The sequence below is a fragment of the Falco cherrug genome, chromosome 4 (genome assembly GCF_023634085.1).
Source record: "Falco cherrug isolate bFalChe1 chromosome 4, bFalChe1.pri, whole genome shotgun sequence".
Classification (NCBI taxonomy): domain Eukaryota; kingdom Metazoa; phylum Chordata; class Aves; order Falconiformes; family Falconidae; genus Falco; species Falco cherrug.
Genome location: NC_073700.1, coordinates 37,455,498 through 37,475,150, shown reverse-complemented (window position 1 = coordinate 37,475,150; position 19,653 = coordinate 37,455,498). Strand labels below are relative to the sequence as shown.

The following is a 19,653-nucleotide window of genomic DNA, read 5'->3' as shown; positions in this document are numbered from 1 at the left end:
GAGAGAACGTGGTTACGCCTGGGCTGCCCAAGGTGGCCATGGCAGCAGGCACACATGGGCAGCCAATACCTGATGTTCTCCGTGGGTTAAAGACAAACAGAGAGACAGGTGAGAACACCCAGTCCCTCCTAGACCACCCCAGAGGGAGGAAGTACAGGTTGCCCTTGTATGATGTGGGGTCTAAGAGGCAGGGGACACCTTGCTCAGCGTCCAGGTGGCCACCTCCTGCTTGTCATGGTGTAGGGGGAGGAGCAGCAAGGAGAGCTCGAGCCCCTCCACGGGCATGTGGGACTGTGGGTGCAGGGCAGGACTGTGGGTGCAGGGCAGGACTGTGGGTGCAGGGTGGTCCTGCTCTGCATGGAGTGCCTGGGTCTCCCCGGTGCCCGTGGGAGGTCACCCCTGCCCACCCAGCCCTGGAACAGGCCAACTCCAGCCTGCGCTACACGCACAGAGGAGTCTTGGGACACCAGGACAGTCCAGCCCGTGGCAGAGGATCCTTGTCATCCCTGTGCCTCGCCAGCACAGAGCTTCTGGCCTGCTGAACAGTGGCCTGGGGAAAGACACTCACCTTGACACAAAAGAGCACGGTGACGAAAAACACGGACACCAGGAGGAAGAGGAAGAACATAAGGAACCAGGCGCTCCAGTGCAACCAGTTGCTGAGGCCCATCATGTGCATGTACTCCTGTGGGGAGTCATGCCATCACCCCGGGCTGCACCCACACCCCGTGGGCACGCCATCCCCAGGTGCCACCAAAGCGTCCCACACGGCTGTCAGCATGGCACGGTGTCCCCCACCTCCCCGGGCAGGGGCTGTCACTGACGCAGGAGAACATCAGCCCAGAGAGCACAGCTGCACCCAAAATCACCACAGCTGGTGGCGGTGGGGCCAGGGAAGCCCGGCAGCCGTGGGGCAGGGGGCAGCATGGCCCCATGCACGGGGGACCCCAGCCCGGCATGCTCAGCCCTGCTGCCGCAAGCCCATCAGCCGAGCTCCAGCCACCCCGCGACACAGCTCAGCCACGCGGGTTTGTACATTCAACAAACACCTCGCTTCCCACATGCTCAACTCAACTCTCCGGAACCCCTGAACCCAGATGTGTTGCCCTCTGCCCAAGCCACCTCCCAGCCCAAGAGAAACACCAGCCCTTCAGTCCAGCAGCCTTGGCCGCCCAGCAAGGAGCGTCCCTGGCAGCAGGATTAGCGCCATTCCTCCCGGGGCTCGCTAATCTGCTGCCATCCCCACCTCCTGCCTGGCTCCACACCCCGGGGGGATTTTGTTCCTCATTTAAAGGCAGCACCCGTTGGGAAAAGCCACAGCGGGAGAGGAGTGCCCCAGTGCCCCACCGCTCACGTTACCTTCAGCTTCTTCTCCTTCTCGTGCACAACGGCGCGGACAATGTTGAGCGAGGTGTAGGTGAAGCTGAGCATGAGCAGGAGGGGCAGCTGGTTCTGGATGGCGAGGAGGAACAGGTCGTTGACATACGCCGGGTAGGGGAAGCGCTGCACCACCACCGTGATGTTCTCCAGCAGGCTGGCGGAGCTGGCGCTGGCGTGGTACTGCATGATGGCTCTGTCCACCGCATGCTGCATGGCCAGGAACCCTTCGCGGATATAGCCTGCACGGCAAAAACGACACCAGGGAATAGAGACGGGTCCGGGTTTTGCAGGGAGGCGTCGGCAGGAGAGAAACAGCCTTTATGGGAGGGATTGCTTGGGAAGAACAGGGAACAAAAAAAGAAAGCTTGTAGGAAAAGCAAAAAAACCCATCACCATCGACACACTCTTGCAGACACAGAGGGGCTCAGGAAGGATTTAAATCAGAGCAATTTAAATCTCATAATCATCATTTAAAAGCAGCTGGCAGGAAAACTCAATTTAAAATGCAGTCGCCTTTCCGCAGGCACAGGTTTATTTTTGTAACGGGGGAGATTCTTCATCATCATTAATGACCACCAAAGTCGCTGAGTTTGTATTTGGTCCTTTTTTTTTTTGTAAGCCAAGAAAATACGGGCTACTACGCCCGTTTTGGTGAGGAAAATATAACCCAATTCTCACAAGTTTGGCTTAAATTTTTGTGCATGAGAAAACAGTGAAAGATTCTAAATTTTCAACTAGTTTATTTTTATGTGGGATTTCTGCCACATGTCACTCGAATGGAAACTCAAATTCTGCTTGCAAAGCCCCGAATGAGCATTTTGAAAGTTAGTTGCTCAAAATGACCTAGACAGAGAAGGAAAAAGTAAGAAAATGAGATCATGAACAATGTTTTATATTAACTAATTTACTAAGCAAATACTGTAGCAAAGGAATTGATCGGAGCTCCTGGTCACCCTGTCCTGCAGAGCGTTTGACCCAGCAGCTACCGCCCTCCTGGGCTCAGGCTTATTTACACTGTGTGAGCAAAACCCATTTGCCGGCTTTCTCAGCCTCTCAATCTTTTCCTTGACATCGCTATTGAACGATGGAAGAAGAAACCCAACCGAGGAAAATATCCCCTTTGCAGCCAAGAGGAACCTCCCCAAAAATCAAGTCCTAACCCAGCGCCAGCTCTGGCAACATCCCTGCTGCCTCCTGCTCCGTCAGTGGTTTGGCTTTCCTTAAAAAACTACTCTCAAACCACAGAATTGCTCTATTTATTTCTAAACTATTTAAGCAACATGATAAATACTGAGCAGTTTGGACCTTGAAATAAATTTTCCATTGAAAAGGAAAAAAAAGATTCACGTAAGTAAAATTTATTCTTATCCAACTCCACTCAGCAGAGGTACCCTGAGGCCAACAGTGCCCAAGAAGTCACAGGATAAAATAAATATTAAAAATAATAAAGACAATAAATGTTAAAAGTAAATTAATTAATTTAAAAATTAAGTTAAATTAATCATAAAAATGTAAACTCTTTATTTAAAAGCTTAGATCCTCAGTGAACCTCTGTAACGAGCCGAGCTGCTGGACAGACAATGACGCCCATCTCTGCGGCCGTGCCACAGCCCGCGGCAGAGGAGAGGGAGCCCTCACCCGGCGTCCCCCCATCGGCAAACTTGGCCTCCCGGGGCCCGGGCAGCTGGAAGAGCGGGAAGAGGTAGCTGGTGTGCCAGTCCCGGTCCAGGTTGGGGTTCAGACCCGTCTGCTCGCTCCGCGGCGCGTTCCTCGGGCTGTACTTGAAGCGCAGTTCATAGTCGACCTGGAAGGAGCACAGAAAGGGAGTTGCAGGTGGGACAGAAAAGAGCCAGTATGGTCCCCCTGTGTCCTCCTCACCACCCCTTGGCTTTGCTTCCCCCGCATCCCCATAGCCCCTTGGCTCCGCTCACCTGGAGGGGCAGTGGGGACGTGCTCTGCTGGAAGCGGTGCTTGAACACGACGGCGGCCAGCACGCTGCCCGAGCGGTTGTCCAACTTGACATACTCCTCAAAGTCCCTCTCCGAGGCAAAGCCCTGAGCTGCAGAGGGGGAAAAGACAGAGATGCAGGCGTGCAGCATGGCAGCTCAACATGGGCTGATGGTCACCCATCACCAAAACCATCATTTTGGTCCAGGACACGAGGGATGTGCTCCAGACAGAGCTGGGAAACACCGCTGCTGTCAGACAGGGGGGTTTTACACAGGACACAGCTGTACCCATCACAAGGCATGCAGATTCCTCCTCCTTGACAGGAGTCAGCTCTCCTTTCAGAGAAAACTCTAGTGATATCTTCAGTTTGGAACATGAAGCACTACAATTTTCTGTGCAAAAAGATTTCCAAAAATACCGTTTCTCGGGGAAGTGACAGCCACTTTCTTGAACTATTTTAGGGAAACATTATTCTAGATGGAAACTGCAACAAAACGCAACCAAAAATCAAAACAAAATCCTGTAGTTTTAGTGAGATAAAAATAAAGTTATTGCCTTGGATGTCTTAAAAAAAATGACACATCCCAGGAACAGAGCATCAGGATTTATCAGAGTAAAAATCTGTACCAATTTCTGGGGTGGAAGTTGCAGCCCCTGGCCCCTGCTCACCTCTGATGCTGATGGGTAAAGCTCTTTCCACCGCCTCGGCAATGCTCCTGACGGCGCTGCTGTTGGAGGGGACGTATGCCAGCTCCCAGGGGTTACTGGGGTGCCGGCTGTAGAAGAAGCCCGGTAGGTCATCCACGGACTCGGGGGGGTAGATGGTGGCGTTGGGATGGCTGATGGAGTGCACCCGGTGCCGCAGAGCTATCAGGATGGCGGCGAAAAGTAGCGGCAGGCAGATTTCGATGACGGTCACCAAGATTTGCCGTTTCTGCAGGAAAGAAAAAGATATAAAAAGTAAGATGCAAATACCAAAGGGAGACCAAACACAGTAATGAGGTCCAGGGCATGCAAACACCATGTAGCAGAAGCATTCTTGCATTTCACAAGGTTTCACAACTTGGGTTTTTCTGGAGCCTGGGAACGACCCTGCACCAGCTCCTGCATCCTTCAGGACCTTCCAGCCAAGGCATTCCCTACCCTAAGCACCGCCCTATCTCAAACCACCCTCCTTTGGAGCCTTCCCCACCATGCTGCCGGGTCTGAACGAGCTGAGCTGGTCCTCTGCCCTTCCCCAGTGGAACAGGGCTCTGCCCAGGCACAGGCAGCGCTCAGCGCCTGCCTAAACCGCTCCTGCAGGCAGCCACAGCGACGCGCGGGGACCAGCCGCTGCCGGCAGAATGATGAGAACGGCTTTTGCCAAAGCAGAGCAACCTTGCCCAATGCTTGCAGGGCTGGGAGCTAAAAATACTGTCACTAAACAGAAGGCTGAGACGAGCAAGCCAGAGGGAGGTAAAGCAGGGCGCAGCAAAGCTGTTGCAGCCAGCAAAGCTTTTTCCGCTGGAGCTCAGCAGCTGCAGGCGGCAGGACACAGGCTCCACGTCCCAGCCCAGGATGGGACCTGGCAGAGCCCGTGGCTTCCCCCAGGGTTACAGCTCCTGCAAGCTTCCAGCTAGCTACCAACACCCACCACCAGCCCAGGCTGATTAGCATCCAACCCAGGTTAATTAGCATTTAAAACTCTGCTTGTCCCAGGGGAACTGGGGTCATCCCTGACTGGAGGGGCAGGGGGAGCAGCAGTCCCAGCCAGCATCACATGTACCCCCACATCCCTGCAGTGTGACCCCCCCAATCTGTTTTACTGTAGGCGCTGTGACACGCTGTTGACCGGTGGATTTATGCTTGTAAAACCACTGTAAACATCACACTTGCTTCCACGGAGGGAGCAGCAAGCACTGGGCTGTTCCCACTGGGAGCTGCACCACGCAGCTGGGGCAGGGATGGGAGCGGGATGCGGGGCCTGGGCTCAGCCGGGCACACCGTGTCTCACCGCAGGCAGGAGGGCACGGCCGACCCGTGTGCCCGCTGCAGCAGCAGCAGCCACCAGGCAGGACCAGGTGAGGGGGGGGGAGATCTGGACCCAGCTGCATTATTTCCCTCTGCAAACCCAGCCGCCTCCAGCCCAGCCCAGCCCAGCCCAGCCAGCCTCCGTAAAACTCCACTGCAGTGACAGCTCATGAGATGGCCCTGGCAGCAGCTCTGGGCACAGAACTCACGGCTGTTGGCTCTGAGCACATGCCCAGAGCAGAAGCAGCAGCATTAACCTCTTCCGAGGGCTCTGGCTGAGACAGGCTTTACAAGACATAGGGAGTTTTACACCCTCCCCTCTGCCTGGCTGGAAAGAGCAGCACCACCAGGTAAGAGCAGCACCAAGAGCTTTATTCTCACAACTTTGCTGTCTCAGCAATCAGTTTCTATCCAGCGGCACAGCCCCCCCAGCACCTCTGCACACTCAGTGGTAAATCACCTCCTGCTTCACAGCGACGGGCTGGGGGGCCCTAAGGAATGAGCCTGCGAGTGCCAGGTGCCCGTACGGGGCGAGCAGGCTGCAGGCACAGCGTGGCTGTTGGGGTTCCCCACCTGCCTGCACCCCAGCCGCCACAAAAGCTCCTTCAGCTCCACAAACGTCAAGCACTGAGCAGTGCTGACCATGTAGTTACACCTCCCACCCCTCTGAACGGTGGAAAAAGCTTTTATTTTTTAAACGGGGGCCAAAAAAAAGAAAGCAGCAAGTGGGCGCACCAAGGTGGGCGCAGCCTGCAGTGGGGCAAGAAGGGAGCCCTGGGCACGGAGCACCCCAGACCTCCCAGGAAGGGGACAGTCTGCCGGCAGCAGCTGGGGTGCATTGGCTCTTGGACAGTTTCTCAGAAGGCACCATGCAGGTGTACAGCCACGCAGCCGCTCCCCCCATCGCTGCCTGGCTCTTGGCACCCACCGCCAAAGCCTAAAACCCCTCCTCAGGCTTCACCTGGGAGGGACCACAGCCAGGGCTGAGCCAGCGCTGCGGAGCACGGAGGCAGCAACCCCGAGCCGGCAGGGAAAAAGGAGCCTTTCCGAAGGCTGCGCTCGTAAAAGTGAACGTTGCAGATGTCTGATGGTTTTATAATGCAGCTCTGGCGGACCAGCTGCCTCCCGCTGATTTACTATCGTATTAAACCTCTCTTAGTCTCCTGGGCTGTCTCCAGAACGGTTGCCTGGCTCCCTGAACTTACAGGCTAATACACATTTACCAGCGCAAGGCTTTTGCTGCCGCAGAAGTCATTTAAGCTGCTGTATTCCCGAGGTGACAGGGACGCTCATCCATAATCACCACCTCCGCCTGGCCAGGGCTGCCCCAGCTTTGAGCAAGCCATGTGTCCCAGCATCCATCTTCGCACTGGGGTGATGATGGCTCGGGAGCTCTGCATCTTCATCAGGAGCACAATTTTTGATGGAGACTTAAGAGCCAGGGAGCAAACGCAAACACTTCAGGCTGTATTCCGGTGCAGTAGATCTGAGTCAGCCTGTGGCCTTGGAAAACACAACGAGGGGTGCCCCCACCCTGGAGCACACCCAGAAAACACTGCTATGCCCCTGCAGACGGGTTGGGGGACTGTCCTGCACGTGTCTGGGGTGTACAAGGGGAACGCACAGGACTTGCCATCATGCACACCCACAGAACACGCTGCTGGCTGCAAACCAGACCTGCTGCCGGTCCCTTTGGTCGCTCCCTGCCCTGCTGGAAGGCCAGGCACAGGCAGCCCAGCCCTCCCTTCCCTCTTCCTTTTGTTTATTTTTAAAGCAACATCGTGCTGAGCTGCAGAAGGGTAACTGAGAGCGTAAAGCCAGGCTGCAGCCATCTCCGCTCCCTCCTCTTCCGCTGCGCTCTGCCAGGGCTGCTCTGGGTCCTGCATCCACATGCTGCTTAAAGGCGCTGCAGCCTCGTCCAGCCCAAGGACAAGGAGGCCCCAAAATCCCTCATCCACAGCCAGCTGCCGCACAGAGAGCTGTGCTGAGAACAGCCACCAGGACGATGCTGGCTTAATATTTTTAAGACCCCCAGTGCCTGCTTTGGAGGGCTGTAGAAAGTAATGGAGGGAAAAAACCCTGGGCCCCGGTGGGTTTAGAGGCGCCATGCAGCCATCAGCACCTCCGGAGGAGGCTGGGTAACAGGACAGCTCAAGAAGTAGAGGGCTGCATGGGTTATCCTGCCCCACCAGAAAGGGGAGCTGAACTCACGGCCAGAGCACAGGAGGGGGTGAGCACAGTGTGTGCTCGAGGTGACAGGGACAACTGAGCATGCAGCCCTGCCCGTCACTCCCTGGCACAAAAGCAGGATGACATCACATGCACAAGCAAATCAGTTTCCTCCAAGGGATGATGCCCTGGGCCCACGGTGAAGGTTTGCTGGAGAACCAAGACCCCAGGCAAGCTCTGGGGTACCCACATTCAGAGGTGAGAGGCAGCCCCCCAGCGCGGTGCCAGCCTACCTGCAGGATGTAGTTCTTCCAGAGCAGCAGCCCAAACTGCCTGAGAACAACCATCATCCCATCAGAGGGGGACCACCGCCGCCGCCGCTCCGCAGGACCCTGCAAGAGAGGGGAGAGCCGTGAACACCGGGTGCCCACGGACCCAGGCACGGAGGGCAGCATCCCCCATCCCACTCGCTGGCAGCCCGAAGGCAGCTCTCTGCTTCCAGCCTGATGTTGCAACAGCTGGCTCAACCCCAAACAGCGAAAAATAAATGTCGTGTTTCCTCTCCAAGGCTCATTACTGACCCACAAGAGCCAGAGCTCGCGGTTTCTGGCGTGACCTGTTCCCGGTCGTTGGCGTGACCCGAGCTGCAAGAGAGGCAGGCTGCTGTGCAGAAACCCAGCCCGCGAGCATCAGGAGTGCTTTGCCCGCAGCAGGCAGGGAACAGCTTTCCTTAAGCAGTGGGAGCACAGGGTTACAGAACCGCAAACACTGGCCTGAGGAAGGCCACCAGCCCCCTTTGCAGCCCATTATTTGGGACTGATGAAAATTTTAAGTTGTGGCTCTGTCTCCCACAACACGAAGGGTTGGGTTTACAACGTTACCAGTGCTTTCTCCGCAGAAACTCTCCTTGGAGAGGCAAGGATGAGAAAAGGGCAGGAAAGCGCAAGGGAAGGTCGGCATACGAGGACGATACACCTGCCTCCTCCCCCTCTTGGGAAGCATCTGCTATCCCTCCAAGTTGTTTTTGTCTCCATTTGCAGTGGCGTTCCCTGATGAAGCACTGCTGTCCCACCAGCAGATGGGCTGTGATTTCACACTGGCAGAGTCACCCAGCAGCGTGGCACAGAGAAGGGACCGCCCTGGCACAAGCAGAGCAACCTGCCCACGCTGCCAGACACAGGGCAGCCCCCAGCCGAGCAGCCCCTCGGGCTCCCAGCACAGCAAACCCCCTCCTCCTGCAGCGACGGGGCCAGCCTGGGCACAGCAGCACCCACCAGCCCTGCCGCACCCCCAGAGCGGGCAGCGCCGGGTTCATCTCCGAGAGCTGGTGCTCCAGAGCCTGGCAGCACCAAAAGCCACTGCAGAGACGAGGACAGACATGTTACCTACTAGCAATGCCCTGGGAGATACTCAACAGCGCGTTTTCCAGCCCTGGTCAGGATAGTATCAGCTCCCTGGATCTGGCCAGCACCCACCAACCCCAGCAGCGAGTTTAGGGTGCTGGTGCCAGCAGGAGAGGGGAGACTGGCAGCCCAGCCTGCCCGACCTTCGCTCCCAGACCAGTGACTGGTAAACGCACATTGTGAGCAGAGCACCGACAGCTGGGAGCAACCGAGCTGCAGCGAGAGCAAGCTAAAATCCACGTAGGTCTGCAGACAAAGCAACAAGCATCCATCTACCTGCCTGCCCTGTGCCACCAGCTCCTCGAGCCCTCCAGAAGCATTCTGGCTTGGCACACACCTTCCCATCCCCAACCCAACACCCAGGTGCTTTCTCAGAGCAAAAAAAGAACACCTTCTTCTTGCCACTCCACGCCCAGAAGTCAGATTCCCTTAATGGGAAAGGACATCTGCACTCAAGGAACCTCCTCTGGTCAGAAAAAGAAGCAAAGAGGTCCATTCCTGCAGCCCAGAAAAGCCCATCAGATCCCTCAGGCAGCAAGCAGGGAAGGACCCAGCAAAGGGGACTTTGCAAAGGCAGCTGCTGCTAGATTGCAGCTTAAACACCTTCAAGCTCACCACAAAGTGCTGTGTCTCCAGCTGGCCTCCAGTCCACGCATGCCCTGGCAGAAATGCCACCGGCTTGCCATAGGACCCCTACAGCAAGTCCCCCAGCCCCACGCTCTCACATACCACACGTGGCAGATAGGAGCAGGAACCTTCCTCATGCGCTCACTTGACGGGAATCCAGAGCAAACCAAGAGAATCAAACTTTTCCCTCGTTTTAAAGAGGACAAACACAACAGGTCAGGCTGGAGAAGGCTGCTGCCCTCGCAGAGATCTCACCTCCTGCTCCCACGTCTCTCCTGGCTGCTCGCCCCGCCGCACCCTCAAACACAAGCTGCCCCCCCCCAGCCACCCCCGCAGGTCTTATGGCTGTCATCGGGGTTGGCACATCACTTCAGAAAATGTCAAGCAGCTCTTGGGTAACACAAACACTACGAGAAGCTGGAAAACTTCGTTACTGTCAATACATTTTTTCCAAGTTTTCAGGTGTTCAAAGAAAACCCGCACTGGACCTTTCCCTTGCTGGAGAGCGGGAGAAGGAAGAAGCTGGGTTTCTTAAGGGCTTTAAGGGTTTCTTAACCAGATTTGAGAGCCAAAATGGCTTTCCAGGCTCTGGGCATCCACAGAAATGATATTTTTTTCAACCCAAAAGGGAAAAACTCTTTTGGAAGGTGCTGCCTGGATCAGCTCCAAGATGATGTGACCACAGGCAGGTCAGGCAGGGTCCCCAGACGCCCCCACCTGCCTCCAGGACCCCTCTGCCCGGGAAGGAGGGCTGCTCGCCCCTCGCCGGAGGTCACCCTGCAAGGCGCTCACCTACTCGCTGGTGGTGGGCCCGGTCATCCCCTCCGGAGCAGCAATCCTGCCTGACCTCAGCACTATGCCTTGCAAGGTAAGACCAACTTTCCCCACAAGAGGTACAGCCAAGGATCCGGAGGAAGAGTGATATGACCACCACCAGCTTTTGGAGAACAGCCCAGTTCCTCTCCCCCTTGCTGGAAACACCGTGTGGCCAGCTGTGGTGGGAGGAAGTCTCCTAAATACGTGAGTACAGATTCACCCTGGTCATGCCCAGGGAGGTCAGTGAGGAAGGAGACCCTCCCGCCCCCCCGAAGCCAGACAAGTCCCCACCACCTGGCCAGCACCACCAGCGCCTGTGCGTCGTGCCAGATAGCGTGCCGGCCGCACCAGCTGCCAGCCTGGACCAGAGCTCTCCCATCAGTGGATTCAGATGACGATGGACCGAAGATCGGCAGGGATCAAGGCCACAGCATCCCACCTCCTGACCCACTTCCATACCACCTCACCACTGGGGTCCAGCTGTCCCCAGCCGCTGTCTCAGTGGAAAGGGCAGGGCAAGCCGAGCAAACGCCATGTGCTCCCAGGAGCTGGCAGATATTTTAGAGCACTCACTGCATTTCTGCTCTTCTGATGTCCCGTTCCCATAGAAACGAGGCCTGGAAATGGCAGACGTTGCTTTTTTTTTTTTTCCCCTCCATATAATCAGCATTTCTCCACACCAACTTCAGAGGCACCATGTCATCCCTAGGAGATGAGCTGCAGACCCTGCCGGGCACCTCCATCTCTGTGGCCGTGCTGAGGACCACACGGTGCCCAGGCTGGTGGCATCATACACCTGGTGGGGGCTGCTCATGGCTTTCCACAGCGCTGCTGGCACGGGTAACACTTCCCTGCTTCCCGCAACACCCGTGCTGGAAACTAAAAGTATGAGCACATGTTGCCAGGGGAAGGACTTGTTTTGGCCAACATTTTCAGGAAGAGCAAGTGATTTCTGACGCCTGCGCGTCCAGAAAGTCCCGTCTGCTACAGTCGGGTCCTGCAAAAAGCAACCAGGGCCGGTGGTCACCAGCCCAGCCACAGGTGGTCACGCAGCTCTCGCTGCTGCTGTTTTCTTCCCCGAAATGCAAGAGTCATGCCACAGCTAGCTCATAAACCCTCCCCAGCGCCAGCGCTTGTGCAAACAGAGCAATAAAACTTTCCGGGAGGCTGCAAGGTTGGGGAGGGGGGGTGAGGGGCTGCCGCCCAGCACAGACCCGCAGCCTCGCAGCACTCAGCACCCCCCGCGTCCCCCACGGGTCGGGCTCTGTCCCATCGAAAGCCAGAAGCAGCGGCGCACGGTACGGGGGCTGCAGCCGGGGCCGGGGCTCGGCGGGACGGGGCAGGGGCCGCTCGCTCCAGGGCTGGCAGCGGCACGTCGGGGCCCCGTAGCCCCCGCGGCCTCAGGGATGCGGCAGCCCAGTCTGGAGCCGGGCCGGGGGCCGGGGGCAGCTTCTCGTGAGCCGTCGTGCAAAGCACCCCCAGCCCCGGGCCGGCAGCCGGGGCCGCCCGTGTCTCCCAGCGCTACGGGGATCCGGGCCGCGCTCGCCGGGGGGGATGCGGGGCAGCCCGGGAGCAGCGCCCGGCTCGCCGCGCCGTCCCCTTGCGCTCCCCGCACCGTCACAAGCCCCGGGGCGGCGGGGGGCGCCAGGCGCCTCCTCGGCCACCGCCGCCCCCCAGCACGGGGGCCGGGCCGAGGCCGGGCCAGGCCCGGGGAACCACCCCCGCCCGGGCCCGGCCCGGCTCCCCGCGCCCTGGCGGCGGCTGGCGGCCCCGGCGGGCGCAGAGCGGCCGAGAGGCCCCGGAGGCGCCGCAGCCCCGGGCGGGGCCGCCCTGCGGGAAGGGCCGCAGCCCCCCCCCGCCGCCTGCCCGCCCCGCCGGTACACACCCGCCCCGGCACCCCCCGCCCGCCGGCATCCCCCGCGCCGGGCCGGCATCCCCTGCCGGAGCATCCCCCGCGCCGCCGGTACTGCCCCCCCTCCCCGCACTCACCGGGCCGGGCCGGGCGGCTGCGGCTGCAGCTGCGGCTCCGTCCCGCGGCCCCGCCCCGCCCCGCGCACGCGCCGCACCGGCGGGCGGGGCCAGAGCGAGCCCGGGGGGTGCGCGTGGGGGGGGTGCGCGTGTCAGCGTGGTTGCGCGTGCGTGTGTCAGTGCGTGTGCGTGCCGCTGTGTGGGTGACCGTGTTAGCGGGGGTGTTTGCCCGTGTGACCCTGTGTGTGTGTCACCGTGTGTGTGAGGGCGGGGGGCAGGGTCGGGGGGGGGGCAGGGGGGCAGGGGCGGGGTGCGGGGGGGCTGAGCGCGGGGCGGCAGGGTGCGTGGGGCAGGGTGCGTGGGAAGGCAGCGCTCGGGACCGCTCCAGCTGCCAAGTGGCACCTTCCCGATAAGGATGAAAGCGCCGGCGAGGAGCGGGCTGCCGGGGGCCGGGAATCCTGCCCGCCCTGCCCCTGCCCACCCTGCCCGCCCTGCCCCTGCCCACCCTGCTGCCCCCTGCCCCGCTGCCGGCTGCCCGCCGGGCAGGAGCAGGGCTGCCGTACCAGGCCCCGCTTCTGGATGCCGGGACCAGTGCGGGGGGGGGGGGGGGGAAGTTTGCTGTGGGCACGTTGCGGGAGCGGGAGGAGGAAGAGGGTGATGAGGAGAGGGGATGGGGACAAGGGCAGCTGCAGCTCAACGCAGCTCTGGTGCTTGAAGAAGGAGCATGGGGTGTGACGGGGTCCCTGGGGTATTGGGGTGCCACGGTGACAGCACACCCCCCGCCCTGTGCCGTGGCAGGCAGGGGAGCAGGGCACCCTCGGGCTGCTGCCTTTCTCCACGCGATAAAGCAAAGCAGTTTGGGGGGGGTGTCTCCATGTAGATGGATGCTGCAGCGATGGCTTTGAGCTGGTGTTCTCCTGCAATCTTTTAATCTTAGGTTTTCATAGCCACCCGCTGTGCCCCTGCTGGCCCCGGGTGGAGGAGGAAATAAACCTAGAAACCGGGGCAAGGGTGAAGCTGTCTCGGTAAGGGAGAGAGGGAACCGGCAATATCAGCTTTAAAAATAGCTGTGTACAAATGGAGAGTGACATCCCATGATTGCACCGCTAGGACCCATCAAGCTGGAAGGGGCGATCCCGCTCACTGCGTCGGTGGCTTTGCTCCTGTCATCCCACTTGCCACCTCAGTGGCTTTGCTCCTGCCACCCCACTTGCCGCCTTGGTGGCTTTGCTCCTGTTGCTGGCTGAGGTTGCCTTCCCAGGGCACCCAGAGCAAATCACAATTGTGGGTCTGGCCCTGTAACAGCCGCCCGCTGGATTTCTCCCTGCCAGCTGTGCTCTGCTTGGGGGCTGCTGCTGCTGCGCTGGATGGGGTGGCTGCAGGAGCATCCCCACTGGCCAGGCTGCTTGGGTCCCCTCTCTCGCTGGGCTGCACCGGGAGATGCACAGACCTGGCTCATTCAGCAGGCACCCGATGAGCTGAAGCCCGTCTGCCAGGGACAACTGAGCAGCCACCTGACCACAGCAAAGCTTTCCTGCTGGCACTCAGCTATGCAGCGGTGTCCAGCAGAGCTCACGAACAGGGTGCAGGGGCAGGCAGGAGCCAGCCTGGCCCAGCGAGCTGCCATCCCTCAGCAGAGGCACACCTGCACTTTGAGACATGAATGATGCAGGTGGGCTGAGCATGGGGCGGCGCACACCTTCCCACCGTGCCTTCCCCCATCGCCTGTCACCATGTGGCACGGTGTCCTGCTGCAACCACAACGGGAATGGCATGGTGAGGGCCTCACCCTGGGTCTGCGCCCCAGCATGGATGGCAGCATGGGGACCCTGGCCTCGTCCCAGCTGCAGAGCCGTAAGTGCCTATGGTCTTGGGGAGGATCTGGGACAGTCAGTGCCTGTGGTGACATGCAGGAGCTTCATGTCAGCTGGGACTGAGCCACTCGTCCACACCCCAGCTTGAGCCCGGGTTTGATCCTCCCCAGTTACTGCCGCCGCAGCTCTCCCCATGACCTTCCCTGTTGCCTCATGCAGTTGCTCTCTGTGCCTGCCTTTGAAGGAAGCTGAGCGATTAGATCAAAACAAGAGTCTTGCCAAAGAAAGTATTTACAGGCTCCTCATGGCTCCTAGAACAGAAGATGGGAGGTGTTGCAATGAGGTGCAGTGGCATCGCAGTGACTCAGCTTGCACCCACGATGGGGAGTGTGCAGGACAGGACTGAGCAGGGACACAGGAGAAACCCACAGGAAAAGGGCAGCGGGGGTACCAGGCAGCTAGGAAGTGCCTGCTGGGGGGATGTCCCTCTCTGAGATCGCCCATCACTCATCAGCACCTGAAAGGAAGAATCAGCCGCTGTGCTGGCAGGCCAAGCCTGCCAACCCCACTCCTGCTACCTGCTGGCACCCTGTGTGTCCCCAAGGTGACTGGCTCAAGCTGTACTCCATCACCTTCCCATGCTGGCTGTTATCACCCCCAGCTCCCTTGGGGTTATTGCCAGGGGGCAGCCACTGGGGCCACCCTAGCAGCAGCAGTGGGGATACCTGTCACGCTGTTTCAGACTGTCTGCCTGGTTCAGAGACCCCAGCCCTGCCCACCCCATACCTGGTTTCGGGGTTAAACCAGTTTTAAAGGTGCTGGCTCGCATCAGGAAACCACCTTATCCACCCAAACAACATCCAAAACATGGGGCTGCTTGGCAGAGGTGTTGTTGGGGGGACTTGCCAGTGAGTCCCCAGCGCAGCCATGCCAGTTCAGACACGTGGCCTGGACCCGGCACAGGGTGCATTGGCTCCTCATCTGACCTCCTGCAGCCAGCAGCAAAATGCGGATGCTGGGAAGAACACTGCTAAGTGATTTCTGCTTTGGTTCCTCTGCTTTCCCCATGGCCCTGCTGCTCCAGGGCAGTATGTGGGCAAGGACTTTGGCTGGGGTTCACTACCTCTGCCTACGTGCCACCGCCTCTGCGTTGCTCCTTGCCCAGCCTCTGCTGCCCTGCTGCTGCTCCCTGCGAGGGCAGAAGGGAGTGTCAGCAGGGCAGACACCCTGTAACGCCTGGCAGCACCCTCCTCCAGGGCAGCCGGTGGCTTGGGGACGTGCAGCGAGGGCTACCCTGGGTACCACATCCCGTGAGCTGCCAGGCCAGGAACAAACACACCAGCCTCTGCCAGGAGCATTTCCTATCTTGTCTTACTTTCTCCCTGCTCCTTAACTTTGCTGCAGTGCTGGATGGTGCAATCTTGGGACTGGCATTTTTTACCCTTGAGCGCCACTGCCCAGGCATGAAACGCCGGGATGATGGTTCCCATGAAAGTGGGGAGCAGATCCAGTCCCTTCAGCTCCCCCACACTGGTCAGAAGAGCCCTGCTGCTGCCCATCTCCCAGCACCAGTAGCATGCACGGCCACACACCCTCCTGCCTTGCTCACCCGGCATCATCAGTGATGCCACATCAAGGGTTTGCTGCTGTAGAAGGGGAGCATGTGTGTGTGCACACACACATGCTCAAATCCTCCTGAGCCATGGGCAGAGGGATCTGCTCTGCAGAGCCAGGCAGGCTGAGAACAACTATTTTTCTTGGGAACACCGGCTGCACAAAAGCAGAAGGATGGGGGAGTTCCCATCTGGTCTTACTCCAGGGAAAGGTGTGTCCTTGTCGCTTCCCAAGCATGACGCTGTGGCTTGCTGCAGCTCATCCTCTCTGGCTCCTGCAGTGTTGATGCGGTGGTGAAGAGGTTTGTCTTGACCTGCCCGTGAGACCACCGTGGGGGCCTGGGGTGAAGAGGCTGTTCCCCCACGCCCCGGGGGGAATGAAGGACCTTGCTGCCTTGCCTGGGTGCAGGTGCTTGCTGGGCGAGGACCAGATCTCTCTGGCTGCTTTCCCCCTGGGGTGGATTACCTCTTCCCTTGCCCCTAGGGGCATGCCAGCATGCAGCCCCCAACCCTGGTGGCCAGGTTGGAGTCTCCTAGTGCGTCACTCCGCTCTGGAAGCGCTGGGGAGATGTGCAGGGGAGGTGGAGTCCCCTTGCAGTGCTCAGACACAGGAAGATTGCCATAGGCTGGGAAGGCTGGTACGGGAGGAAGCGTTCCAGGACCCCTCCACTGCTCTTCCCAATCCCTGCGCCCCTCAAAGTGTGATTTCCCCAGCAGTGCCCTGCAGGGAGCTGGTGCACTATCCAGATGCACCAGCCTCCTGCAAAGCTTCCCCAGGGTGTCCCTGCTCTGTCCCCATGTCCCTATTGGGGGTTAGAGAGCTCAGTGCCCTCGACAGCCCCTGGTGCACCACCAGCATGGAGGAGATGTGGCTGGAAACATTGGCCACTGCTCCTCCATGCCTGGGTGAGCATCCTGCTGCAGCCGGGGAGACAGCAGACTGAGCTGGGAAGGCAGCACAGCCCGGGATGTGTTCGAGGAGGCTCTGCCTGCGCTACCCAGCTGCTGCCCGAGGGCAGGCTGTTGTCCCTTCACCCCAGATGGGCAGCCAGTGTCCCCATGGCCACTTCCCGGGAATGTGCAGGCAGCCCTCCTGCGCCAGCAGCCAGGACCTCTCATGGCTGCTGGGCTGGAGCTGGCAGTGCGGAGCTGACAGACTCCCAAGGCCTCTCCCAGGACTGTAGCACCACTGCACAAGCGGCATCTCTTCACTTCAGGATCAGAGGTGTGTAAATGCAAAGGAATAGTCACATTTCATTAAGAACAATTGAAGAACTGGCAGCTTTGGGTGCTCTGTCAAGCTCAAAGATCTCTGCCAGCACACAAATCCGATAAGTCACACACTCGGGCTGCTGGCAGCCGTGCTGGGAAGTCAGAGGTGAGATAAAGGAGACATAACCGAGTTGACACCAAGGAAATCCCCGAAGGGAGGAGATGGGGATCTGCCTGTTGCCACCCTAGCTGCCTGCATGCTTCTGGCGGGCACAGCAGCATGGACCATCCACAGCACGCAAAGGCCAGAGGGAGACAAGTCTTGTCCTAAAAGTGTTGACGTTTTCCTCTTCCAAGAACAAGGTGAAGTTCAAAATTCACCTAACCCACTGCTTTGGAGGAAGCTGGATGCGGGGCAGGTAGTGCTGCTGGCTCAGTGAGGGTGGGCAGTTTGCTGGCCATGTGGGTTGGGTTTTGGCTTAGAAAAAAACTAGAGAAACTTTTGGGATAGAGGGAGTGTCCCCAGGAAAGGTGAGCTCTGGCTAAAGGAAAACAGAGCCACAGTGCTAGCCTTTAAAATGAAAACCATCATGGGAGGGGGTTTTAAACTGAGCTTAGTGGGTGAGATGAGTGGGCAGTGGGGCAGGGAGATAAATGCGTAACTCTGTCCCCACAATAAAGGAATGGAAAATTTCAGAAAAAAGGCACATTAAAAAACCAAGCTGCTGGGACGAGATCAAATGCTGTGCGCTGGCTGCGGTGGCGGCAGGGAGAGGAGAGCAGCCTGGTTTAGGTGGGGATGAGGCACTGGGAAAGGCCAGGGTGCAGTGATGGTCACAGCCCAGGGCAAGGGCCAAGAAGCCACTGGTGGAGGTGTGTGAGCCAGTGAGGGGAGGCACTGGCTCGAGCGAGTAAATGGGTTACGGGCATCGGGAGTCTGCAGGGAACGGACCACAAAACACGGAGGACGCAGAGGGGAGGGCACTAGGGCTTGGCTATCAACCACCTGGAGAGGATGGGGACAGTGCCCCCCCAAACGCTAAGGGAGGCTATGAGGCTGTGAGCAAGGATCCACTGCCTGGGGGGCCTGAAGCGGCAAGTGTCACAGCAAAGCCACCCTAAGTGACTGCACCTGGAGCCCCCAGTTAGGGAAACACAAGAAGGGGCATCCCCTGAGCCATGAACTGGTGTAGTCAAGGGTGAAAACCTCTGCGGGCTTACTTATCCTTGCCAGAAGGAACTACATAAGATAAAGACACTGGCTGGAGGAAGTGAAAGCCAGACACAGAGGAAAATACATGCGAACAGGGTCATACTGCCCAGCCAGCGTGGGTGCAGGTGTGTAGCACGGGATCCTAATGCAATACCATGGTGAACCTGCAGGAGGATGGTTGAATAGCAAAGCAGGCTAGCCAAAATGCAAATTAATATTAAAATTAATTGGCTCTTTATGGTATGAGCTGTTGCCTTCAGTTCCACATCACTCCTGTTCGTGCTCCAGTGGTGTTTGGATGGCTCACTTTCTTCATGTTTGGATGGATGCTTTGAAAAGCAACGTCAGTATGTGTAGAGATGTTCTCTGGAACAAGACACCAGGTGCCTGCTGCACACACCTCGCCTGCCCCCTTCTACCCCCTTGCTGTGGGGTCTCAGGGGCCAGACTCCTTCCCCAAGCAAACTTTGGTCTTGTCCCACCAGATGGGAAGGTCCAATTCCACCTGTGCTTCTTTTATGGCAACATATAGGTGCCTGCTTGGGGATTACAGGTGTACAACGTACAGAAGGTGCAGTATACGGAGACATCCATACTGGGCACACAGGGTTGCTCCTCCCAGCCCTGTGCTGCCGATCAGCACCCATTGACTTGTGAGAACCTGTTCTGCAGTCCTAACGCCGTTTTTAAGTAGCGTGCTGATGTTCTTTCTTAGGTGCCAGTGTGATGGGCTGACCCCGCCTGGATGCCAGGTGCCCACCAAAGCGGCTCCATCACTGCTCCCCTCGGCAGGACAGGGGAGGCAAAATGGAATGAAAGGCTGGTGGATCAGGATAAGGACAGGGAGATCACGCAGCAATTACGTCACGGGCAAAACAGAGTCCACTTGGGGAAGCTTAGTTTATTACCATTCAAATCATAAACCCCCCTTCCCCCTAGTTGTCCCTTCTTCCCGAGCTCAACTCCACTCCCCATTCCCCCCCCACAGCGCTGCAGGGACGGGGCTGGGGCTGCGCTCAGCCCCGCACACGCTGCCCCTGCCGCGGGGGTCCTCCCACGGGCACAGCCCCCCAGGCACAGCCGGCCCCAGGGGGGTCCCCAGCCCTGCCCCAGCCCGGGTTCCTCCGCACGGGCCCTGCCAGCAGCCGCCCCCGTGGGCACCCCCTGCCCCGGCGCGGGGTCCTGCCCGGGCTGCGGGGGTTGGTGGTGTCAGCGCCCCCTGGCACCCTGGGCTGGGGCACAGCCGGCCCCGCCGGGGGCTTCCCCACGGGCTGCCGGAGCCCCCCCAACCCCCGCCCACTCCCCCGCTGCCCGCAGGGCGGCTGCTCTCACTCCCCTCTCCGGCGGCAGCTGCTGCTGTGCAGCGACTCTCCCCCTTCTTGGCCCCGCCACCCCCGGCGCTGCCCCCGGCTGGCAGCCGGCTGCGGGAGCTCCGTCGGGCGCAGCCCCCCGCCAAGCCCAGCCCCGAGGAGCGCGCT

At 59.1% G+C, this 19,653-nt stretch overlaps 1 protein-coding gene across 1 annotated transcript in view; it reads right to left on the bottom strand.

The window, feature by feature from the left end:
• The window catches only part of ABCA3 (ATP binding cassette subfamily A member 3), a 31,136-nt gene extending 18,717 nt beyond the window's left edge, over positions 1-12,419 (bottom strand). The window contains exons 1-7 of the mRNA XM_055709114.1: positions 12,345-12,419; positions 7,803-7,901; positions 4,000-4,264; positions 3,312-3,439; positions 3,019-3,184; positions 1,360-1,619; positions 569-685 (exon numbers count right to left, since the gene is read on the bottom strand). Coding sequence (XP_055565089.1) covers positions 569-685; positions 1,360-1,619; positions 3,019-3,184; positions 3,312-3,439; positions 4,000-4,264; positions 7,803-7,859 — 993 coding nt within the window. The 5' untranslated portion in view covers positions 7,860-7,901; positions 12,345-12,419. The remainder of the gene's footprint in view (positions 1-568; positions 686-1,359; positions 1,620-3,018; positions 3,185-3,311; positions 3,440-3,999; positions 4,265-7,802; positions 7,902-12,344) is intronic.
• Between the last annotated feature and the right edge of the window lie 7,234 nt (positions 12,420-19,653).